At 39.6% G+C, this 17,067-nt stretch overlaps 1 protein-coding gene across 2 annotated transcripts in view; it reads left to right on the forward strand.

The window, feature by feature from the left end:
* The first annotated feature begins 739 nt into the window (after window positions 1-739).
* Window positions 740-17,067, forward strand: part of rabgap1l (RAB GTPase activating protein 1-like) — a 97,172-nt gene continuing 80,844 nt past the window's right edge. The window contains exons 1-10 of one of the 2 annotated variants that reach the window (XM_088313025.1): window positions 740-861; window positions 3,590-3,801; window positions 4,592-4,757; window positions 5,204-5,417; window positions 6,622-6,796; window positions 7,101-7,258; window positions 7,922-8,032; window positions 10,440-10,506; window positions 10,713-10,815; window positions 12,748-12,914. In XM_088313025.1, coding sequence (XP_088169151.1) covers window positions 3,664-3,801; window positions 4,592-4,757; window positions 5,204-5,417; window positions 6,622-6,796; window positions 7,101-7,258; window positions 7,922-8,032; window positions 10,440-10,506; window positions 10,713-10,815; window positions 12,748-12,914 — 1,299 coding nt within the window. In that variant the 5' untranslated portion in view covers window positions 740-861; window positions 3,590-3,663. The remainder of the gene's footprint in view (window positions 862-3,589; window positions 3,802-4,591; window positions 4,758-5,203; window positions 5,418-6,621; window positions 6,797-7,100; window positions 7,259-7,921; window positions 8,033-10,439; window positions 10,507-10,712; window positions 10,816-12,747; window positions 12,915-17,067) is intronic. The other variant, XM_088313026.1, reaches the window with a different exon arrangement.

Below are 17,067 nucleotides of genomic sequence, written 5' to 3' on the forward strand. Positions count from 1 at the left end.
GACATGATCAGTAATATTTGACAGTTATACATTTTGACAAATAAAGATTTGTAATTGCTTGGAAAGGACAAAACTGCATAAATCAACTTGTTTGATGAGTACAGTCTGTTTTTTTAAATCATGTATCTTATTAATTAATCAGAGAATTGATTTTAAATTATAAAATTCTGACAAAAAAATTGTCATATTTTTTAGGAGAATGACCTGGTCAACAAAATGTTACATTTTTACAAAAGTCAGAGATACAAGAACACTTTCCACCATTATTTTTTGCATTGAAGTTTCTCTTGCAGGTCCATGAAAAAAAAAAATAATAATAATATATATATATATATATATATAATATACACACTCCGGTTTCCTCCCACATTCCAAAAACATGCTTGGCAGGTTTATTGGACACTCTAAATTGCTCTTGGGTGTGAGCGCGGATGGTTGTTCTTTTATGTGTGCCCTGCGATTGGCTGCCAACCAGTTCAGGGTGTACCCTGCCTCCTGCCCGAAGATAGCTGGGATAGGCTCCAGCATCCCCCGCCACCCTTGTGAGTAGAAGCGGTACAGATAAGGGATGGAGAATTTGTGTGTGTAAGACAAAGGTCACAATGAGTCTAATAAAATCATCGTGACATTAAGTAAAAATAATGTGAATTAATTCAATAAAATGTGTTAATGTTTTTGAGACAAAGTTTTAAATTTAACGTCAGTAGCTGAACCTAAGTGAGTGCGCATGCGCGGCAGCACTTGCTCTCCACGCAACCGGAAAGCGTGCAGTTGGCGCATCGAGTGATGCATCCTATTCACACATACGATCTTCGGCGAACTCTTGACAGCTAGCAGGCAACTCCTCATCGCTTCAAGCAAGTAAGTTGACAGATTGTTTATCAACAAAAGTTCTTATTTCTCTGACTGCATGGTATTTTTGACACATTAGAATTCCTTGTTTATTATCTTCTGGAGGACGGTTTGGGTGTTGCTGTGTTGTGTGCGTCCCCTCCAAAAAAGGAGCCAATGTTTTGGACTTCGAGCTGGTTGGCGTTAGCGAAACGTTAGCTTCGACTTAAGCTAGCATTTTAGTCAGCCTGGCATTGGTAGTAACTTCCTGATTGGCGTGCACTCACCTGTCCTCACATACCGCTGCACATCTGCACCTCTGACACGGATCTAGATCTGACACTCTCGCGACGAGGAAAGCTTTTAGCGAAGGTAGCTTCAGGCTCGCAAATTTTGCATTGACGGTATCGTTAACTCCACAAGTCTGCTCCAGATTGGTCTGCACAGAGTGTGCTTTATTTCCCATTTCGATTGCATCTTCTTGTGTTGCGGATGCTGAAGCTGTTGATGTTGATGATGGTGATGACGACCACGACGACGACGACGACGATGATGATGATGATGATGATGATGATGCTAAGAGAAGTTTGGTTAAGGTGTCGCGACAAAAAGAATGTTGCAATAACCTAATACTAATTAACTTGGTAGAGACCTTTGTTCTAACTTACACATTTAAAAAGAACATTTCTTACGTGTCCTTGTTCTGAAATTAGTTTCAGATGAGGAGCAGCACACAGTGGATGGATGGAGTCTATATTTCCATGTTTTGTTCACCGGCACATCTTCTTAGAAGTGTGAAATCATACTGCTGACAATAATTGGTCATACTTAAAAATGTTGAAAACATGTTTTACATTTTTTCTGACTTCAATAGTTGATGACTCTGAGAAATGTTTGATTGTTGCATGTTTATAGTGAAGAATGTTTGTTGAATCGACTGCGGAAGTCGCATTCATTTTCACAAACAATTCTTAACTGTCATCTGTCAGGCGTGAGCGGTGTTTTTAAATATTATTCATGTAGCACGTATAGCATTTTTTTCTTAATGTTCCCTTTTTTCCATTCATGACTGCATCACCCTGAACAGGGTTACACAGAAAAAATGGATCAGTGGTGATTGGTGATGACAAAAAAAACACAAATTCTTCCCTCCATCCAATTTCTATTACGCTTGTCCTCATTCGTGTCACAGGTATGCATGCGCCTATACCAGCTGGAATTTGGGCAAGAAGGCCACACCCTCTTGCCCAAAGTCAGCTGTGATATGCTCCTGCAAACCTAATGAGGGCAAGTCCTATAGAAAATGCATGGATAAATGTCAGGTTTCTCCATCAGGTGTCCACATCTAAGAACTTCTGTGTTGGGATGTCACTTTTTCGTACCGTCTATTGCAAAAAATCAGGATAATACTGCCCGCAGAAACACACACACACACACACACACACGCACACAGCCTCTCTGATGCAATGTGGCTTGTTAAATCTGTGTATTTTGCTGTTGCGTAGCTACCTTGCTTCTAATTCACCGACTACTACACAGTGTTTCCACTTACAGTAAGAGGCGGTTTGGTTGCAATGTTGCCAACTGTGCTGGCAGAGCAGACCAAGACTTGTAATAACGGGCTGCTAATTTATCAGAATCAGAATCAGAAATCAGAAATCCCTTTATTGTCATTGTACTCAAGTGTGCAACGAGATTTAGACACTTTTCGTCTGGGAAATTGAGTTCAGTTTAGTTCGGTCGAGCTTGTTTCCAATGCAGTGTGTAGGGAGGATGATGACTGCATTAGGTCTGTAAATAGAGCGCCCTCATCATCATCACATTGCATCACAGATAAAATATGAATGATTTGAACAGAGGAAGACAAAAAGGCGAACGGACGGAAACTGTGGAGTAGATTTCATTTCCTGGAATGTGTTAAAGATTGATCAGGTGTGGTGCAATTATTTTGAATACAAATTTTAATTAATGACAGTGAAAACGCAAACAATTGTGTTAAACTGAATCGATTTGTACTGCTCAGTAGATCATTACACTTAGACACATGTGTGACCATTTGCGCAAGTGTGTATATATTTATCGAGAAAAAAAAAAACATTATAGCAATTACACCAGTGGTGTAACATGTCGACATGGACTATATTCGTGCCATAAAGTATATCAAGTGTGACATGCTTATGTATTTTAGCCTGTATATGTAATGTAAGCTACTCCAGGTGGCTTGACCAGGATAGACAGGAAGACAATATTGCACATTTTCCCACCATTCACTGTTGCTGTGTTTCTCATCTGGTTTGATTCTCCATGCCAGTAAGTGACCCATTATTTGCCTGGGTTGTTCATGCTACTTGCTTTAATTCAATAAGTATGATTGGAGCACATGATCTGGTTGCTGTCCTTGTGTTTGTGTGAATGTCTGATTCGCAATCGTCCTGGTGTGCATAAATGAAATCACGTGTGTAGAATGAATGAAAGCATCCTTTTATGTGTTGCCTCCTATCTAATTTCTATCTATTCATGCAGATTGCTGTAAATTTCTTATACAGCAATACATTCTTTACTCCATATCTCAGGTGCAAGAAAAAGTTGGTTTGACGTTCGATATTTCATATTTCCTCTGGCTGTTTGAGTTTGGATGTTTAGCTGTTTGTTTACACTTCACATCTACACTGCTGGAGCCTATCCTAGTTAAAAAGGCTATTTTACTCATCAAAGTGTATAACTCTGAAGTTGTAATACCTGCTTCTTTTGTATCCAGAACTGGCTGAACTGGGGAGGAAAGGGGTGAGATTCAACTGTAGTCTCCCCTGCACTTCCTGAGAAGAGTCAGCCATGGATGACAGCTCCTCTCTGCGCAAAGTCAGCAGTTCCACAGAGTCTGTGGCCACCGTCACCAGCGAGGAGTTTGTTCTGGTACAGCCTAGCGCTACTGGGTCACCTCAAAGCTCCGAGGGAAAACCCAAGCTCAAGGTCAGACAACACATCTCAGCTGACATATTAAAAAAATAATATCTAATCCATACATGATTCTCTTGGCCACATTAATTAGCTTTTTCAAAATAATCGTTTGGCAAGCATACAGGATGCTGCTGACTACATTCACTTTGGCAAAAATGTTAAATAATGGAACAGGTAAAATTCTGTCTTGCTTTTCAATTTTATTTTGTATTCAAGCAAAGTAGTCAACAAGGTGTTTGATTTATTTATTTACTATGATAATTTTTTTATCAGTGTAATTTCTATTTTGACATCCACCACACATACATTATTTTCCTCTCTGGGCTACTAACCAGAACCCTTCATAAAGTAGCTTCTAGAAAATGCCAGATAACAATAACACTGAGAAAAAGAAGAGTCATGATACTGAATGCAGTTAAAATTTGAGATAACCTGTATTAATCCTGCATTGGCTGCGTGAGGAAATTACACTTTAGTAAATCATTTTTTATTCCCCCAAAACACACGTCAATGTGAAGCGATACATAAAAGTGTGTAATTTTCCCAAATATTTGTCCGTTTCGAGTGACCTAAATAAATGTACGGTGGTTCCATCTGAGTATCTATACTGCTTGTCCTCATTGAGGTTGTGGGGATCAACAAGCCATTGCAAACACAAATACACTTGCGTTTATGTTGACGCGACCATAGTAAACACGATATAAATTATTCACTCGTTCCAGGAAGCTCCCTGCTCTCCTTTATGGTTCTCGTCCTTTTCTCTTTACCCCCTAATTCAACGTTCATGGCCCTTCCTTCGCAGATGTCTTGGAATGGTAGTGAGCAGCTGGAGAAAGCAATGGAGGAGGTACTGGATGATGATGATGACGACGACGACGACGACGATGTGAAGGTGGAGAAGAGTAGTGTGGAAAAGATGGAGAAACACAGCAACCCAGAAGTTCAAGTGCGGGAGCTCCAATCACCAGGTAGTCTTTCGCGGCAGTCTAGTGGTCAGTTTCTGCACGAGCTTTGTGGTTTCTGATACATAAACAACAGCACCATGAGTGCTGCTGCTTCAATAGTGCTGAGTGAACTGAGAGGAAAGGGTAAGAGTCGTGTCATATAAACGCCAGTCAGCAGTGGAAGTTCGTCCGCTGTGCTCATTGTTCTGCTTCCTGTTTGCAAAGTTTTAAAGAGCTCGTCTCGCATCCTGTGCCATTCTGTTATCATTTGGGCTCATCTGTTGTCCTCTTTTTCTTCATAAATGGGAAAGTGTTTTGTCGAGAGAGAAAACCTGCAGAGTAGCTCCTTGTTCCCATCATAATTTGATGGCACCACATTTTGTAGTTGGTATGAGTGTGCACTGATTAAACTGACAGCAGACATCTCAGTCAAAACGGTAATCAAACACAGCTTATATGTCCGCCGTCAGAAGTATCATCACCCGATCCAGCACCGGCCAGCCCCACCACTCAAGAGGAAGACAGTGTGCAATTCAACAAGCTGTCCTACTTGGGCTGCACTTGGGTCAAAGCTCCTCGTAATGAAGCCGAAGCACAGAGGGCAATGGCGACCTTGCGGGCTGAGAGTGCCATCCCGATCCCCATCACCCTTCATGTCCCCTGTGGACCAGAAGGCTCTGTGAGGTAAGACTTCTGGTCAGAGACAAATGAAAATAAAAATAGGTAATGAATTTCCACAGCACTTTGAGAGGAGTCTGACACTAAGAAACATTTGACATATTAAATAATATTCCGATAAATTCATCTTCATTACAAAAGCATATCGCTGGAGCTCCTTTTGTAAAAAATTATTGACCGATCTAAAGTGTTGAAAATGGCTTGCTTTCTTTGATGATGCATTATTAATGGTGTCTTTGAGGTCTCCTGAAAAGCGATGAGGTACGAGGATTCTAGATAGTGATTCAAATTACGAAGCCTGTTTTGGAGTCATGAATGTGGTCGTGTCCAGTAATTATATGCTTTCACTTATTTAATTATATAACTACCCGTTCACCAAATTCCAGTGCGCCTGACGTTCCCTCTGTTCATACAGTTGAGAATTTGACCATTTTCAAGAAAATAGGCCTGTCCTCCACAATTTTAAGTTCAAATGAAAGATGACGAGGGATATTAGCTTATTGCCCGAGTCATGGAAGTCTTGTGTTTTCATGTGTTTTGCTTTTTCGTTGGTCGGTTACTGTTACTTATTCCAAACGTAGGATCTGCGTGAGAAAATAATTTTCACACTCAAGGCTTGATTTACTTTATTCCCAAATAGTGTTGGTGGTCATGCTAAAAGATTGCGCATGCTGTTAGTGAACGTGTTCTGTGTGACCAACGAAGATTGTACCCTACAAAGATCCTAATTAGGGGGTGCTACGAATGTGAAGTGTGAAGCGAATGGAATACTTACCATTAAAAATATTCGTGCTGCTTGGAGTCTTTATGGTAGTGTATGTTTGTTTCGGCTGATCGGCAAGTGTTCCTAATTAAGATGACAAAATATTCTGGATGTTTTTGAAAGATGATGATAGGGGTTGGCATCTCTGCATTGCATTTCAAAATTAGGGCTGTGCAAGTGAAAAATTGCTTCTGGAGAGAGGCCGGCACCAATTGTCACAGCGCGCTGAAAAAAGGAAATACAAAGCTGTAAAGACTTTTATATGGCATGACTCCTTCTTGTGACTGACTCCACGTCATCCTTTCGAGCTTTTAGGAGCTCCAAACTGACATTGCTGAATAGACATGCTAATATTTATTTCTGGCATTTCAAAAATGGTAACACGAGCAGAAATGAACCGTTTTAAATGAAAAATGTCTAAAAATGTCTCTTCTTCTCTTTCTGCAGGGTTGTGGACCAGGCATCGGGTACGGAGATTTGTTCCTTCCCCATTTACAAGGTCTTGTTTTGTGCTCGTGGACAGGATGGCTCTGTAGAAAGTGACTGCTTTTGCTTCACTGAGAGTTATCGGAGCTCTGAAGACTTCCAAATTCACGTCTTCTCCTGCCACATCAAAGAGGCGGTAAGCTTTAAGTGCACACTGCAGCCAAGCACTGTTCTTCTCACTTCACGAAACATGCATCCTTCACGGAGAGGTTCGCTTTGAGCAACAGCTGTATTTATTTTTTTTGGTGACAAACCCACTGAGTCTCAAGCCAGTCATCTCCAACTTCTTGATAAAGCTTTTTGCTCTCCACTTCTTGGGCCATATTGTTCTCAAGCCCTTTTTCTACCTCACCTGTTACTCTGACTCTCGTTAAATTATTGTTTTTATATTTTTGTCCAAATACTATTAATTTCGTTGTGATCTTTTCTTACCTTTTTAGGTCAGTCGAATCTTGTACAGTTTCTCAACAGCCTTTCGCCGCTCTTCGCGACCGACTGATATCAGAGACACGCCGCTGTTGAGTCCTCTTGACGGTGACCTCTTCATCTTTACTGTCTCTCTGGAGATTAAGGAAGACGATGGCAAGGGAAATTTCAGGTATTTTGGCAACACATACAGGAATAATGAATACAGATTAAAACTTGTACTTGTTTCCACCCCACAACCTAATGAGACCAAAGTTGCTTTGATAAATAATTTTGATTCAATCATTATCTATAATTGCCCTAATTTTGACACTTTTATCTTTAATATGGTTTAAAATAGTAAATCTGTGGATGATTTGTGACGCCACGTGACTCTGAGAGTTCACACATTTCTGAGTAAATGCTATTAAAGATAAATCGGTCCAAGTTCAGTGTCTACGTTCATAAGAGTGAATAGCGGTTTCCACTTCCTCCTTTCCTCGGGTTGTCTTCAAAGCGGAGCACACGACAAAGCAGTTTACGCCGTCTCCCGACTGTACACCGTCTCAGGACGACCGTGCGAGCAGATCGGGGCAGCTCATGAGCTAGACGTATTCTTAGAATTTATGCACTTGTTGCACTTAAACGAATGTGCCGATGAGTTTTCTGTCTGCATTCAAATTGTAATCTGGTGAAATATTGCCAATTTTGCAGTTAAAAACTGTTTTATCTTGAATATGTAACACTGGTAGATGTATTCCGTTACTCCCCAAGCCTGACTTCAAGATACTATACTTTATGACAGGAGCTGGTCGGTTTATGTTAACTAATTTAGTCTCTCTCTTCATTTTCACAGTCCAGTCCCCAAGGATAGAGATAAATTGTACTTCAAACTGCGACAGACTGTTCAGAAGAAAGTCCTGATTACAGTCCAGCAAATTAGCAACAAAGAGCTCGGCATTGAGAGGTGAGAGGCAGTCTTATGATCCAATGTGTCAGCTTCACCTGAAAGGCAATAGGTGTGACAATGAGCATCATTTTTGGAGGATAAACATCAGACTGCACAAATGTTGCCCAATTTTGTTTCTTGTAGCTGATTTGGAGTTGTCTTGACGCTTCATCGCCCGTGTAGTGTGACATACTTAACGATTGGTCGTTTGGCATCTGGAAGCTTCACGACCACCACGCTGAAAGTCTGGCATGTCAGAAACTTTGTACGTCTTGCCGCATAATGTCATATGTCCTACGTCGTCCTTTGCTAGTTTCTTCTGCATTGCCCAAAAGGAAGACAGTATCCTCCCACTTTATGATGGGAGACTGGACGTGGTACGCACATACAAACAATGACAATGCAGGAAAAAAAAGAACGGACAGGAGGGGGGAAATATTGGAAAGTATTTGCAGCCTTTTCATAGCAAAGAAAAAACATGCATGCTCATAATGCCTCCGTCAACATGACTACACAGCTGCTTATTCCCGCCCCTCTGACGTATCTACGCCGATGGGCAGAATTTTGATAGAAGCACAAGACTATTTCCGCGGGGTTTGCTCGGTGCTGTACTTGCAAGTGCGACGTCTCGCCCAGTCTAAGAAACAGAACGATATATCTTCTAGTCTGACGGCGCAACCGTCGTGAACCACAAACAAGGTTGTGTTGTCTGAGAAGGCCATAACACGCTCCCGTGTGTTTTACTCCCCTTCAAAAATTCTCTTGAAAAACTGTTTTCTATATACGTGCGCATATGACATTTCTCTGATGTGCTGGTTGTCACCTTGTGGCAGTACCTTCAACTGTCGACTGGAGTGCGGCATGAACTGAGTGCTGGATTCACCTCAGTCAGCTGGTAACTTGCTCCTCTTAGTCCGATGTCTTCAAAGGTGCGGAAGTATACAATTTGACAAATTTTCTTTATTTTGCTTCTACTCATGTACTGTCATTTCCGGACTCCAAATCGCACCTGAAGAAAAGCCGCAACAGCTAAATTTAGCCATAGAAACAAACAGTATATCACTTTTTTACAAACCCTAAACCTCCCACTGAACGACATAAATGACTGAAAGGAATATTCAATTGGATGGCAAACTGGGTTTGTGACATGTTCGTTATTTTTTGATCATGTCTTTGTCCACGGATAGCTGTGTGTGAACAACTATGTAAACGCTAGTCTTTTTAAAGCTTATCATCGAAAATAATTCCACGGCATAATACTGTTCTGTGTGCTTTAACCAATTCCCACAACTTCCCGCAGCCCCTTTTATTGCACTCAGACACTGAGCCTGCATGCCTGCACCAAAGAACTAGGTCATCCCACCCTCCTTCTTTGCCTTCCCAGTCACTTGCCTCCAATTTCCCTCACCAGCATACACCTGCCCTTTTTTTCCTAACCCAGTCGACATTTTTGTTTGCCTTTGTTTTTGTTTTGTTTTTTTTATTTTTTTTTTATGTCATGTATACACTATGGTTATTACTTGGCCTTGCCTAAAAATATCTGTACACTTATCTATGGATATTACTCACTATCTGTGAATCCAACTTGCAAGCCATTGTTCCAAATGCTTTCTATTCTTAAATGTTATTCAATGGATGTTGCCAAATAGGTTTGACATATTCCCATGCTAACCACCAGATGGCACTCCAAACTTGAAGACCAATACCGTACCCTGTGGAAATTGCAGCTCACAAGGATGAAATGCTTTTTCAGATTGATTTAATGCATTGCTGTCATTAGAATATGTTTAGGGACGAGGGAATTGATATATTGTATTTTATTAATGGCGAAAAAAGGCCAATGTGACAAGTTTGCGACACTTCCTTTCTTTGAACTGATATAATGTGAAGATAGCAATGTTAAAATAGTTGAAAAGAGGGGACGTTAACACCTAAAAATTATTTGTGATAATATGTTCTATGTGCCTTCACAAGCCTAATCACGGCAATCTGATTAATATTGCATTTATGGAATACGAGTTAAGTTGCAAAATCCAAACCATTTTAGCCATCTTAGTGCGCGGCCATTTTATCACTTTCTGTTGAATGAAAATGACATCGCAATTGCTCAGGGTTCAAATAACGATCAATCACGACTCACTTGTTCTCCGAAGCTGAGCCATGATTGGTCGTTAGCTGTGCCCTGAGCAAGAGTGAAGTCGATAAAAAGTGACAAAATGGCCGCTCCTTGAAATGCACATAAACAGGTGGATTTTACTGCTTAACTCATATTCCACAAACGCAACACTAACCAGAATGCCATGTTTAGACTTGTGGGACTGCACAGAACATATTCTTGAAAAGAAAATGTTGGAGTTGGCTTCCCCTTTAGGAATGCATAACAAAAGATTAATAGCAAATGTCTGCTCCTGTGTCTTCTTTCTAGGTGCTTTGGAATGCTACTAAGTCCAGGACAGAAGGTTTGCAATAGCGACATGCATTTACTCGACATGGTGAGGACAGGAAAATCATGTATTGCGTTTGTGAATTTCCGTATGCAATGACTATTAAATGATTATATTTGTTTTTTTATATGTACAACTGCATAGAATATTGCACTCTGCCTACATCTGTTCTTTATTTGTTAGACCGTGTATTTGCAGTCTGTTCAGTAAACATACAGTTGATATTAAATAAACATATTTCGTTACCTGCCCAGGAGTCGATGGGGAAGACTTCTGATGGAAAGGCCTATGTGATCGCGGGCATATGGAACCCCAATATTGCAGCCTTTCAACCCCTCAATGAAGACGCGCCAAAAGGTTTAATGCTGTTTTTTTTCCCTTTTAAAGCCAAAATTTCATGATACATAAGAGTGTGAATGACTTTGAATTTAATTAGCTTTTTGATGCTTTTTATTTCTGTCACTAATTTAAGATTTTTCACACTAAATGCTATCTGAATTTTGACTTTCATTACTTATGTAGTATCTAATCTAATATATTCCACGTTTGTCTGCCATGCCCATTGTCTCACATTTTCTGCGCAGAACACATCACTGTTTTATTTGGACAATGTTGCTGTGTAGGTCTGTAACAGTTCTTGGAATATGAATATAAAGCAAAAATTGTAGGACTTGGTGAATTTTAAAGATTAGGTGCGCCATTGCTGAACTTATTATTTGACGTTGTTGTAGATAAGATTTGTGGTCTCCAACCAGCGAGCCGCACAGTTGAAAGAATACAAAACTTACAATACTTTCAGTGTATTTATTGTCTGAGGCTGAAAAACATTTTATTTTGAAAAGTGACCGGCGCTGATAGGAGAGTGCAGGGGTCTTCAATCCTGTTCCTTGATGGGTGGTGTCGTGACTCTTTTCCATCTCTCCCTGCTACATCACAGCTGATTCAAATGATCAGAATCCTTATCCCGCTTCTGCAGACCTTGCTGATTATCTGATCTTTGGAATCAGGTGTGTTACAGCAGAGAGTCATGGAAAACAGGCAGGGCCCTTGAGAGACAGGATTGAGGACCCCTGGTGTAGTGTTATACGCGGACTCTTGATGCATGTCAACTCCCTGTCACGTAACGCTAATATTAAACCCACAAGTTACAAAAATGAAGAAAAAACTGACGCGTTTGTTTGCAACCGAGAAAAGGCCGAGAGATGGGACAGAAAAATAACCTATGACCAATAAGAAAAGAAATACGCATTTCTCAACAGTTGAAGATTAAAAAGAAAAATCAGATTCACTTCATAATGTGACAAAACTGGCATTTTTTATATTCAAAACATAAACGTTATAGCTCGAGTGGATTATGTACATGTAGTACATGTATTTCAATGAAATCAAAATGAGAACAAAAATATGTGAAAATATTAGAATACTTTGGGCTTTCTTTAACGAGTTGAGAAAACTAAAATTTGCAATACTAAATTTAGCCAACAAGAGCCTATTAGATAATAGATAATAATGTAAATATTGTCATCATTCCATACACCTGCTAAGTTACACCAAATAATCAAACTTACAGTGGCCAAATGAGCTGCTTACTTCTAAATGAAGGAAAACACTTCCCCAGCCTCAAAGGCCTAATAAATAAAGCACACATTAGGGAGGCGCACACACACAGGACAGCTATTCACAGGCAATGCTGTCTCCAACCAATTTTATTTGCATGGCTGGTGTGTCGAGACAACACAGACAGGCTCGGGGACAACATGAGAACACAGGAAGTCTCCAGACACCAGCTAGGCAACAAAGTCAGATCCAAAACCTTCTTGCTCTGAGATTAGTCGCTGTACTGCTGTGTTAAAATCAGTCATTTAAATTTAGCCAAAACCATAAAATTTTTGCATTGGATTTTATAGTGATTGGATTTTCTAGTTAATGGGGAAATATTTACACAGTTTGATCTGCTGGTTGGCACAGCGAGACTGCCAGGCTGAAAGCTTGCCTCACTGAATCCATCAAAGCTAGCAAATTAAAGAAGGTGGAAACTTGCTGACTGCAAGGCTCTGAGAATTTGAAACAGATTTGTCACAGCTGTCTATTTGTACATATAGACACAAACACACATCCACACTCATTTGAGAACACAGGAGGCAAGACACAAATGAAAGCATAAATTTATTGTGTGATCTAAAAAGACATTGAAGTTTTAAATCATATTGTCGTGTAAGCTTTTTAATAATGTTTCTTTTGATTGTCCTGTAATGCCTAGCAACGCTTTGCCCCTATTGTCTGGTGCAGATAAGCAAGTGTACTTGACAGTGGCAGTGGACCTGGTCGTAACCGAGGTGGTGGAGCCGGTTCGCTTCCTGCTGGAAACTTTGGTCAGGGTTTATCCGTCAAATGAACGTTTCTGGTACTTCAGCCGTAAGACCTTCAGCGAGACCTTCTACCTCAAACTTGGACAGGTATGTTCACACACGCAATACATTTGCTCATTAAACTAGTCAATATACAGTAACATTAAAAACGCACTTCTAAAGTCTAACTATTGTTATTTTCAGAAAGAACATGTATTCTAGCAGATTAGAGACGCAACCTATAAAACTGTTTTTATTGAAGTGTTTTTTGTTGGGGGGGTGTCATGTTATCGAAATCGACTTTACATTACGTTACAATTGCCAGTTTTAAAGCGTTGGCACTGACAACAAGAGGTAAATATAGAATAACTCAAGATTTTATCAACATGCAACATTGTTTTAATTTATTCCCTAAATGTTATTAAACTGTACAACAAATTCAGCACAATAGAAAATAACACGGGGAACTACTAAAAATGGACCCCTGAGTAATAGTGAATACGATCTAAAATGTAGGCATAGTTTTTAAATTATGATCCTATATATACAGCGTTAGCTTTTTGCAAATGTGCATGATCAAAAGCTGACATCATTGATTGCTTCTTTTACCCGGTGGTTGCCGACTAGTTATTAGTGACTAAACTGCTAATATTTATGTCGACATGCTGTGCAAACTCTGCTTTGATTTTCATGCTTTGCACTTCATCACTTGGCTTCTACATGTTCAAGTGATTCCTCTGGTTTGTTGTATTGCCTTGTTTTTGATGATATACAACACAATGGCTTCCTCCTCCACAAAGCTCTGGCGATACCGCCACAAAAGCGATGCGAAGGATCCTCTCTTGTCAAAATAGCTTCAGCTTTGGACGATTACGCTAAATCATGGCTACCTATATGCTGCGCGTTCAGTTTGGTCATTGCTACTTTTCATTTCTGTTTACTGATGAATTTTTTTATATGTTGGCGGATTCTGTTTACTTCAACTTGCAAACCAAAGTTAGTAGGAAATGCTGATTTCTACCGTCGCGCACATTTGTCGCGTCTGGTTGATTAAATATGGTCACAATTCTCAATCACATAATTTCCAGCCCTACTTTTATCGCCCTTAGGAAGGTAAACGTCTGGGTGGAGGATTGAGGCAGGCTGATGCTTGGCAGAAAAAAAAAACAGGACCCAATATAAGCGGAACTGAGACATGTCTGCCCTCTAGTGGTGATCGGCGATATTACAACTTAAAAATACAGTCAACTCCTGCATATAGCATAGTTTGGCAGCTACGGATTCACTTTTTCCCAGATTTCCACTTCAAGGAAAAATGTTCTCTGCGACTGAGTACCAAGTGGCCCAAATGCCTCTGATTATCCCCAAATTAGGTTCATATATTCTATATGAAGGTGAAGAGGAACCTCATCTTTCAGTTTGACAATTACTCAAAGAACACATCCAATTGAACAAAGGAATGGCTTCACGGGAGGAAAATTAAGGTTTGGAATGGCCCAGCCAGAATCCGATCGAACGTCTGTGAGGTGATCTGAACAAGTCTGTCTGCAGGAGGATATACCCTCGTAATGTTTTGCTTGCTTATAGACTTACCGTGTATCTATTTTTTATTAGGTTAAATTGAGGTCAAACATGTTAAATTGCAAATCTAAAGTGGCGGCGCTGCTATATTTCAACAAGGTCATCAAATGTAATTGATGGGAACATCACAAATGAAATGTCTCCTTCCTCACCATATTATGTTCAAGTTGCATGGCTTTCCTCACAACTTCTTTGATCAAATGGTGCTCCGAGACAAGAGATGACCAGCGTGCTTCATCTGCCTTGTTATGTAGAAGGAAAAACAAAATGCAGAGCTTCTTTAGTAAGCCATTCAGAGGTGGCAAAGCAGTGGAGTGTGTGGAGGCTTTCCTTTGTAGCAAGCTAATAAGTGGCTCTTTCTCATTATTGGTGTGTTGGTAATTAACGGCGGCAGTCTGACTTGTACGCCTGATTGCCTACGGAGTTATCTCCACAGTAAATGGAAGACTGGTGCACTGGTTAAGAGCTAATTAAAAGATAATAGTGTGTGTGCGTGTACGTGTGTGTGTGTGTGTGTGTGTGTTTTACAATTTTTTTTGGGTGGGGAAAGATGTCTATCAGGAACTACACACTGGCATGTAAAATGTGTAATTTTATTGTCCTATTACGGGAGAGAGTAATACCTTTTTGAAATGTACTTATATGAGTCATGAATCTGATGGGCAAACATTACTTTTGGGTAACGCAGTGCAGTCAGTTTTGGTGCTCGTATATGGATTCTACGGCGAACAATGTGAAATTTCAACGAAAAATAGTTGTAAATACATGCGACTAATATTCAAATATTTATGTTCATTTCAACACTCACTCATGCCACATCTTGATAACATTTGTTAAATTTGACTTTGCATCTTCTAACCTTTTTCAGGTCACCTCACAGACTTTCCATTTCATTAAGGGCTTTTTATCTCATTTGTTTGGATATGCGATTGACTTGATTGATCAAGTATTGATTAAGTAATAATCAATTAGGAAGCACAGTGTGTGATGTGGTCGAGGTATATGGAATCCCCTTGATGTCCCTGCGATTGTGTGGGCGTTTGCTCAGGCTACTACGACTTTGTCCCGCATTTCAAGAACTTGCATGTCCGAAGCTGGGATAAGACATACAGGTCAACTGAAAATTAATAGATGGATAAAGCTTATTTTACCGAGCTAGAATTTTTTTTTTATTTTAATCTTGCATACATTTAGAATTTTTCTTAGTTTAATTGTTGTCCATAAAATACAGAAATTACAAGTCAATTTTTTGAACCATTGTTTTATTCCTTGCAAAGTGACAGGACAGCTCAAGTCTCAAATGAGTTACCGTATATTAGTTGAAGAGTCTAACATCCGACCAGCCTTTCCTTGATAACACGCTTTTTTCACATTTAAACTTATTGAAGTTATTGTAAAGCAAATGTATTTTATTTCTATTTATCTTTGAATTTCTTGGAAAACTAGCTATATGTTACATTGTGTTTCTTTTTCTTCTCATTCATGACTTGAAAAAGGCATTAGAAGTTACAGGGGGGTAGGTGGATCAATACTGCATCAAAGCTCATTGATCCACTTTACCAGCTGCAGGCGAGAGGCTAAAGCACTACAGTTAGTGAATAGACTAGAAATAAACATCACCTGCTTTTGACACCTTTGGGCTGCTGTTTTGTGGTGCATTTGTTCAGCTTTGATCTTGGACTTTATTCAATTTATTGTTGCGGACAAACACTGTGCTGTACAGTATGCTGAAATTTTAATTCAGCAAATGGTTTTTACTATTTGACCCGATCTTGTGGTAATTATTTTGATCTTAATTTGCACATTCCGTCAAAGGCGGCAACTGTCTTCCATGTTAGTGTTGAATTCTCTGCTTGAGCTAAAAATGTTGCACGCATTGGAACGACAAGGTCAATTTGATTTGTATTGTATACTGAAGACATTTTGGTTTCAGATCAATAGATGAATATTAGACAAAAGTTTGGTTTATTTCATAGTATTATTTTCAAGATGTGTTCAACAACAGTACAGAGCGCTTTTTGTTTGAATCCACACAGTTTTCAACGGAGCAAAAGTATTGGAACAGACATTATTAAATTAAAAAATGAGAGACATTGAATATTTGGTGGCATAAATGTAACTTGCACGATCCGATCTGGGTTTTTATTATTCTTGCTGATGAGTGGTTTTCATCTTGTGGTATGGCCTGTATATTTCTTTTCTCAAAGTCTTCTTCAAAGAGAGAAAAATGACACCCTCACCCCCTGTGATGTCACTGACAATTATTTTTTTGGGGTTTCTTCACATCTCTGACAATGTTTTGGTCATCAACTGCTTTTGATTCACTTGGCTGACCTGTTCAATGTTTCTCGCTCAGTACAGCAGTGATTTCTTTCTTTTTCAGCACATTACAAATTGTTGTATTGGCTATGTGCAATGTTTGTGCAATAGCTCTGATTGATTTTCCCCTCTTCTCTCATGTTTGCTTAACAGCAAATGCAGTTTTCACAGGTCAAACTCAAAGCTGAAAAGCAAACAATATCTCATGTTTAGGCAATCAATCCAAAAGGCAACACCTGGGGAACTAGAAAGCTGAAATTGAAAAGTCGGTGGCTTCAAACTAAAGGTTCTCTTTCCTGAGTTGTTTAACACAGCTAGATGTAAATGCCATGAAATAAAAGCTGGGGTTCTGAACTTTTGT

Source organism: Idiotropiscis lumnitzeri, chromosome 13, assembly GCF_059441095.1.
Source record: "Idiotropiscis lumnitzeri isolate Australia: NSW breed Sydney's pygmy pipehorse chromosome 13, RoL_Ilum_1.0, whole genome shotgun sequence".
Classification (NCBI taxonomy): Eukaryota; Metazoa; Chordata; class Actinopteri; order Syngnathiformes; family Syngnathidae; genus Idiotropiscis; species Idiotropiscis lumnitzeri.